Source organism: Limulus polyphemus, unplaced genomic scaffold, assembly GCF_000517525.1.
Source record: "Limulus polyphemus unplaced genomic scaffold, Limulus_polyphemus-2.1.2 Scaffold5349, whole genome shotgun sequence".
Classification (NCBI taxonomy): Eukaryota; Metazoa; Arthropoda; class Merostomata; order Xiphosura; family Limulidae; genus Limulus; species Limulus polyphemus.
Window position 1 is genome coordinate 1 of NW_013670959.1, and position 8,902 is coordinate 8,902.

The following is an 8,902-nucleotide window of genomic DNA, read 5'->3' on the forward strand; positions in this document are numbered from 1 at the left end:
GCAACTGCTCCTCTCTGCCCCCATAATTCATCCTATGAGGTCAAATAAAAATTTAAACTACAAAACTACATTTTTACAGATATAGTCTTTCACATAAGTGAGGGGTGCATGCAATGTAGCCTCTAAGTAATATTTCTTTTACCTAAAACAAAAGACCAAAGAGGAAATATGGAAATGTGGAAAAAAAAAAGTTAAACCATCAATCTGTTATTTACATATCCTATATTGTGACTGATGTATTTGCACTTTTAAAGTCTAAATATATTAGCCCTATTGTTTACTACTTTTAATGTTTTGTTTAGCATATTTTCATGGTCTATACGTGTTAATTCTACTGTTCGTACTTTCTCAATGTTCTCCAGCATCATAGTTGTACTTCACTGATATTTACATATACATTGATGCACTTTGTTTTCAAACCTTACAGATGATGAATAAGTGTTTTCTAAAAGGTTCAACAAATCATATAAATATCATTTTTTTCATCCTCTCAACTGTGTTTTCCTTCATTAGCAAGCTCCGTTTTTTTTACCCTCAGGAATCAATCGTCAATGTTAAAGATTCTTAAACATGAACAACTTCATATATTTATGAGTACCTCGAAGCGTTAACACAAACTTACTCTTTGTCTTTTCAGAAACAGAAGTACTTAATTTTTTTTTAAATAAACAAAACCTTTTTAACAATAACAAAAAAAGAAATCTTACTTCTGTACTTTGGGATACTTCATATCCTCTATAGCGTTAGTTGCTTCTGTCTGACTCTTCTTCAAATGTGGGGGCCACATCCAATCTATCCAGTCCACCTGTCGAACCTAAAAGCAATAAAATGAAAAACATTAAGAATGCTATAGATGAAAACATTTATCCAAGAAAAACTACAAAGATTTGAGAAAAAATGGCACAGTATTTACCTTTATGTATGGCAGAATATTCGAATTTGAATCAGAAATTTTATTTGCACAATATATCGACAATTTATTCTCTAATTTCTTTAACAGAGATGTCAATTTAGAAGAATGCATTTGACAGGAACAGGCAACTTAGCAAAGTTTGTGAATATGTCAACAGTTTCTTATTTGTTGTATCAAATAGTCACAATTCATCACTGACTTTAAATGCTATCACCTACATGCCAGAATGGGCCATGCTTCTGTTTCAAGCAAGTTTAGATTTGTATTTACTTCAGTCAAGCAACCAAACTGGTTGCTCCAGGGTATCGTTTACCTATCAAATAGGTCACTCCAGGGTATAAATTACCAATGAGGCAGGTCAATCTAGGGCAGTTGTTCTTATATATTCTGATTGTGAACCATTTGGATGGTTTTTTTTTTCAGCTCAGCAGACCACAATGGCATCTACACATTATGCTCATGCTTCCTTTCCAGAATTATGTAACCTTTCCACAGACTACCTAAAAAAAAAGATCCAATGGACCACAGTTTAAGAACCATTGCTCTATGGCATCACTTGGCAACCAAACAGGTCACTCTATGGCATCACTTAGCAACCAAACAGGTCACTCTATGGCATCACTTAGCAACCAAACAGGTCATTCTGGGCTACAGGTTTGCAATCAAGCACAATGGTAACTCTGGGGCATCAGTTACCAACCCAATAGGTCACTACAACATCAGTTACCAACCCAATAGGTCACTCTACAACATCAGTTACCAACCCAATAGGTCACTACAACATCAGTTACCAACCCAATAGGTCACTCTACAACATCAGTTACCAACCCAATAGGTCACTCTAGGGTTAATGAAACTTATAAAATTATTGTTTTTATCAATGATTTCATACAAATGTATTTATTTTATATACTTCTTACACACACACAAAAAAAGAAGATTCCAAGTTTCATGAATATATTATACATGTGTTCATTAAGCAACGTGACTGTTTAGTAAGACAACACAGGTACCTACCACAGTTGGGGACTCCACGTAATGTTCCAACCTCGTATGACTGAATTCAAGACTGATGACATTCAGTAACTTTTCTCGATCTGTGTTCTCAAAATACTTGCACCAATCTTTCATTGGCATTTCTACGTCTCTCTGTGTCGTCACATCCATCACATCCAGCATTCTTCTACTTCCTATAAAAAACATACGAAGGGAAAAATTATTTGACGATGAAATAATTCAAACTTTGAAACAGACTCGTACGAAAATAACAGGAGTAGAGGTTCCTTTGCTCTTACATAAATATAATAAATTGTCAGCAAAATGTAATTGTATAATCAATGTTTACCATTATACAACAATGCCAGTTATAGATTAACTTCTATATAAAACACTACATTATTACAAGAACCAATAACAAAAAAATAGCATGCTTACCCACACACTGACGCACATCATTGACAGTGAAATTTTCACTGGGCATACTGCAAAATACAGAAGAACCAAGTTACTAATACTGTAACAAAAACTGTAAACAATAAAAATTCTAAAACATTCCAGACATGTATATACTTATTTTAAATTTGTTGGCCAGTCTTTTTCTTTTGGAAAGTTATTTTATACTTCCAATCAAGGCCAAGGAAGGTTTGCTGTTTACAAAATAATCTGAAAAAAAAAGAGAGGACAGTAAAAGTTTTACTACCGGATACACTTCCCGATTCCACTTTTGACTTTCTCAAAAATTGTCTGTGAATCAGTACTCTCTCTAATTTTAATTTGTAATGGGCAGATTACACACTCTTCTGAGTATTACTTTTCTGTTCAGCAATAAGTTTATGAGTAGCTACTGGTGTCTTACTCCTGCCGTATGTTTGGACGTGGTATTGTTCAAATTATAGACCTTCATCTTCCACACAAAACTATTAGTGACTGACTAATTTGTGATAAGTCTGTTGTTCTCGAGGTGCGATATTACCAGATTGCTGTGCAGCTACTCACGCCCACAGCTTAGAAGGAACATTTGTATGAATTATTTTATTTTTAATATTACTGAATCATTGTTGGCTTTGAGAAAAATAAACACTTTTGAACAGTTTGATAAAAAAATAACCTATGTAGTAACATAACACTTAAGTTGCTTTTCAATCTAGAATTATCTCCTTGATGCAGAGAAACAGCAAAAGAAGTTTAAATGTTCTCTTTTTTACTTAGAAAGAGGTGCATGTACATGAAAAACATGGTCGAATTTCATATTAAACATTCATAGAATATATTATCATGCATTAACGTAAACCTAATGACAGTCAAGCACAAAAAAAAAGAGGATTAAACAAATTACAAAGATATATTTAAAAGTTAATTTATAAAATTTTCCACAATATAATATTTGATATGACATCAATCATTTGATTTTGGAATTCAATGTCAGTGTATGCCAAAAAGTTAAATCTGAAGTTCAATTATTCAGCAAATCAAGATTTTAGTTTTTGCGGATAATATTTGTTAAAATTAAACAAAACTTATGCTCGATTATGTCTCAAGCGAGTTATACCTACCGCATTCCTAATCCTGACTTTTCCTTAAACACTAGAGGATCTTCCAAACCGTGTTCTTGGAGATACTTAAGACTGAAATCTGTGGTAAAAACAAGTCAATTATTGATAGTTTCTCACATGCAAGAAGTTCATACTGTAACATTTTGACCTTTACCTTATAAAATATTTTTATACCCACTCAGTATACCTAACAAATCCTTCAAACTATCTGTCTAAACACAAAAATATTAGTACCCTTAAACTTTGACCTCATTTGACCTTTACCTTATAAAATATTTTTATACCCGCTCAGTATACCTAACAAATCCTTCAAACTATCTGTCTAAACACAAAAATATTAGTACCCTTAAACTTTGACCTTATTTGACCTTTACCTTATAAAATATTTTTATACCCACTCAGTATACCTAACAAATCCTTCAAACTATTTGTCTAAACACAAAAATATTAGTACCCTTAAACTTTGACCTTTACCTTATAAAATATTTTTATACCCCCTCAGTGTACCTAACAAATCCTTCAAACTATTTGTCTAAACACAAAAAGATTAGTACCTTCAAACCTTGACATTATTTGACCTTTACTTCATAAACTGTTTGTATACCTACTCACTATATCATGGTAATTTAAAGTTGTTAAAAAATGTCTTACTAGAAATTGCTAGAGGGTTAACACTTTAGCTTAGTTGGTAACATATTCACTTGCAGTGTGAACAGTCCTGGATTTAAATCCTGTGGGAGGTGCAAAAATTGTCCTAACTAAGTCTTTTGCCCAACTAGTAGTTATCTCACGACCATGAAATAAGGCTAGAGAATGAACTTTGTTTGAGACAAGGGAAGAAATGATGGGTTAAGCTGTTAAAAAGTGCCTAACTACCAACTGACAGTGGGTTAACCCTTTAGCTTAGTTGGTAGAGCAATAACTTGGTGTACAATCCCGTTCATCAAAACCACACACACACACACAGAAAATTAAATTACTTCATACCTAATAACTCCTTCAAACTATCTGTCAAAACAAAAAGAAGTTCCTATAAATAACCTGCATAAACATTCAGATATCAAGTATTGAAGTTTTAAGGTAACTAAAATGTTACAAAAACGGACATACATTAGAAAAAAAAATCATGCTTCTTAAAATTGTAATATTTCTTTATAAGTAAGCAGTAAATATAATCCATTAACAACGTTTAATATTTTTCATTTGTGACAGGACTGTAAGTCAACTCCTATCTATTAATAAAACAAAGAAATCCTGAGATATTTCATACCTTCACCTTTCATTTCCTTCACAAAAAAATTTCCAAACTGGTTACTTGTTAACTTTTCTTCAACTGAGAACAAACGTCTTCCTTCAATCTCTTCATCTTGCAAACAGTCATCTGTGTAATGCCTTCTCTCCTTCACTCTCTAATAAGAAAAATGGTATTAATTTAATAGCTAAGAAATTTGGATCAAGTGCCACCTTTAAATCGAACAATGCTTAATAAAAGGTGTTTACAAGTTGCAAAAGAAGATGATCCCCAAAGATAATGTGACCAACTAAAACAAAGTAAATATTAAATGTTTTAACATTATGTAAACTTATATACAAATCGTACTTAAATGTAACTGAAAACAAAATCTTCATATAACCTGTACTCTTATTTCATTAAATATCAATTGCAACAAAAGAAATAATAGTTTTCTTGATTAATTAGATACAATATTTAGGACTTAAATGGTAAAAACAGTTTGTTTGCTATGGATTACGTGCAAAGCTACATGGGGGCTATCTGTGCTAGCCGTCCCTAATTTAGCAGTGTAAGACTAGAGGGAAGGCAGCTAGTCATCACCACCCACTGCCAACTCTTGGGCTACTCTTTTATCAACGAATAGTGGGATTGACCATCACATTATAACGCCTCCACGGCTGAAAAGGCGAGCATGTTTGGTGTGATGGGGACTCGAACCCGCAACCCACAGGCCATGCCGGGCCAAGGTAAAAAAAAAAGTAGTAAAAATTTTTAATTCAAACAATTAGTGTTTAAATTCTAAGTTTACAAGGAAACTGATCAGAACAAATATATTTATTAATGTATTTTATAATAGCACATTAATAACTATTAGCCAAAACAATAAAAACACTGATTTACTTTAGCACAATACTGAAAAATTAACTTGTTCTACTGTGCAAATTAACAGAAAAGTTCCATAAGCCAAGCAGATATCTTTTGAAAAGGTTGCCGCAAGCTTTAATTTTCTCAAGTCACATCATTAAACTGTCTAAAATGATGACAGACTTTAAATTTTTGGGGTAGGTAATAGTTTTCTAGAATTGTGAAGTATGTTGAAAACTTGAAGTAAAAATAAGTTTTCTAAAATGATGATAAATCCTGAGCTTGAAGTAACCAAACAGACTTCTAAAATCATGAAAAACCTCAAACTTAAAGTACTAAGGCTTTAAAAATAAAATCAACTTATACTTCTGGTCAAACAGTTAACACTTAATGTTACTTTACAGCAATGTTTAATAATTTTATCATTTCATTAAATTAATTATTCATCTCACACAACCTAAATTAAATGTGTATTCAAAGATACTGAAAGTATCCTCAGCAATGCAGTTATGATACATAAATTTCCCAATGGTGATTCATAACAATGCTGGATTAAAGCATAAGGTAATTAGGCTACAGCTTAGGGCCTCACAATATGGGGGGCCTTCTTAGCCACCTCTAAAAACAAGAAAAAAGTGACTCAATTTCAATTTTTTATCACATGGGGCCTCTTAAATTTGATATAGCTTAGGGCTTCAGAATATCATAATCCAGCACTGGTTAGTAATGCATGGTAAATAAAACAATACTAAAAAAAACATTAAACTGTTTGAATAAAGTACAAGTGAAAATCAGTTATGCAGTTAATTTCCCTATTTAATTTGATTTAGACTCACTACTGACCACCATTCAAGAAGTGACTGACAGTGTTCAAACTGGACTAACTGAATACAATATAAGAAAAATGCTAATTGTTGCTTTTATTATTATTCAAATTGTTGACTAACATAAACAGAAAACAATTTAAGTACACGTTTTACAGTGTTGTAGAGTTTTCTCAGAAAAATCTGAGAAATAGGTTTCTAGAAGCTGTATAAAATTTAACCAAATAGAAACGGTGACTGGACACAGTTTTTCGCTCTTACACAAAGGAAACACTTAAAAAACGTATTGCATGGCTGACTTCTCTATGTTTATGGCAGTAGCTTGCAGAACAAAAAACGCCCGTAGCAATTACTACAAGGAAACTTGGCCTAAATTCATGTTCAACCTCTTACAGGTCACTCAGGTCAAGTAACCGAGTCTCATCAATCAAAAGAAAGCGGAAATTCCTATTTAGCTCCAGACTTCGCGGAAAGTAATTAACGATTTATCTAGCGTACTGACCACATACGTAGTCACACCTGCACTAGTCTTGACCATTAGTGACCGCCTAAAGGAAGGATTAAGTGTACGCCTAAGTAAGGAGTGGTAACGTGTACCAACATGTTTTAAAAATAAAGCTGAATAACGATATACCCACTTTTTAAATCACGAACGGATTACAATCGTAGTACTATCACGTTAATCTTACTTCGATACAAGTAGCACTCACTCTGATTGGTTAATAATACGTATCTCACATCATTTGATTGGATTATTGTTAAACAATCATAATAAAAACGACAACGAGAGATAAAAACACAATAAAAAACGTTTATTAGTTTTTAAGGCGAGGTTCATCCATGGGCGTCCGCTGGGGGAGGGAGACCCTTGCCCCCCCCCCCGGAAAATGAGAAACATAATTCTTCCTTTATTCATTCAACATATGTATGTGAATTATTTATTCACTTCCCAGTTTCACACTACTTTGCCCCCCCCCCCGGAAACATTTCTGCGGACGCCCATGAGTTCATGAAATACGTCATTCCTAAATCTTGACCGTACACATACATGGTTGCCATATTATGCTACTTTGCTTTCACTCACAAGTTCTTAGAATAAATATACAAGTGCACATATCACTGAAGAAAATAAATAAAAACTTCGTTAGGCCAATTTAAAATTCGTACTTACCGAAACTTGAGTATGAATGCACATTATGCTAATGTAATAAGTTGGCAAAACGACAACTTATAAGCATAATGAAGCAATTTATTACTTTAGTGGTGGTGGTGGGGGAGGGGGGGTACTACATGTTTTGACATAACACTGATATCCGAGAGTCTCGGGTATCAATGAGGCAAATCATCGTTTTTCGACACACACTTTATTATGTTTAGAAGTCGTTGTTTTGTCAACTTATTATTATCATTATTTATTGTAAAATATAAATAATTCAACTGATGAAGATAAAAGTACTCTTTACCTCTCTAATAATGTCTTATCTAATGTCAATGCGAAATATAGCTGACGCTGTTAAACGTCATTGTATAGGTGATCGATTGTCAACGGTTTGAATGTCATTATATCTGTGATTTACTCTCAGTGATTTCATCGCCAACTTATAAAGGTTTGTTGTAGATCAAACCCGCATTGGGCTATCTGCTGTGTACCCCGCAGTGAATCGAACCCCGGATTTTGGTGTTGGAAGTCTGTAGACTTGCCGCTGTCCCACCGGGGGAAAACTCAAAGGTTTGTTTGTTTGTAATTAAGCACAAAGCTAAAACATAAAGGTAAGCGCGGTATAGTCAAAATTATTTCAAGTAACATATTAACAATAGGAAGGTAAACACATAATTAGGCCTTACGTATACTTTGCATTACGTCACGACACAGGGAGGGGGGGGTCATTATTCGCTTGACGATGTAATTTTGATGACACATATCTGTCTTATGTAAAGTTTAAATAGTCTTACTCCTCAGTTCGTCCTTGATGAAGGTCACAAATTATAGTTTATTGAGTTATGATTGAACAGCTAGTCACAACAGAGGTCAGTGTGTCAAAACAAGTGTTATACAAATGAAAGTAATATACTATAGACACACACACACACATACAATAATAAGAAACTGAATTATTGGTCCGGACATAGCTAGTTGATTAAGGTGCCGGACATAGAATCTGAGGTTTTCTGTTCGTGTCCCGTTGCCGCAAAAAAAAAAAAATAATAATAACGCTCCGCACTTCTGGGGCCGCGGGTACGTTACAAAACTGACGGTAAACTCCTACTGTTCGACTGGAGTGGCCCATGTTCAAAGTCGGCGCCTGTTTGCTTAGATACTCTCTTTCTGTGTAGCTTTTGCGTGAAAATCCCGAAACAAACTGACCAGTGTTGAATCCAGACCTTTCCATGGTAGGGTTTGGAGGGGTGGAAGGTGAATTCAAATTCGAGAAAATGAGAAATAACGTACTTTGATTAAAATACTTGACTCCAGAAACTTACAATGATATAGTGGAGTCAATGATAAAAAAACTTA

The 8,902-nt window shown here is 33.7% G+C and overlaps 1 protein-coding gene across 1 annotated transcript in view; it reads right to left on the bottom strand.

Annotated features, from left to right (window-relative positions):
- Positions 1-707: 707 nt before the first annotated feature.
- Positions 708-8,902, bottom strand: part of LOC106472456 (lysine-specific demethylase 2A-like) — a gene marked incomplete at its 3' end in the record, with an annotated part of 24,188 nt that continues 15,993 nt past the window's right edge. Inside the window, exons 2-6 of the mRNA XM_013933109.1 lie at positions 4,736-4,874; positions 3,466-3,544; positions 2,348-2,394; positions 1,931-2,103; positions 708-814 (exon numbers count right to left, since the gene is read on the bottom strand). Of these exons, the coding sequence (XP_013788563.1) occupies positions 708-814; positions 1,931-2,103; positions 2,348-2,394; positions 3,466-3,544; positions 4,736-4,874 (545 nt within the window). The remainder of the gene's footprint in view (positions 815-1,930; positions 2,104-2,347; positions 2,395-3,465; positions 3,545-4,735; positions 4,875-8,902) is intronic.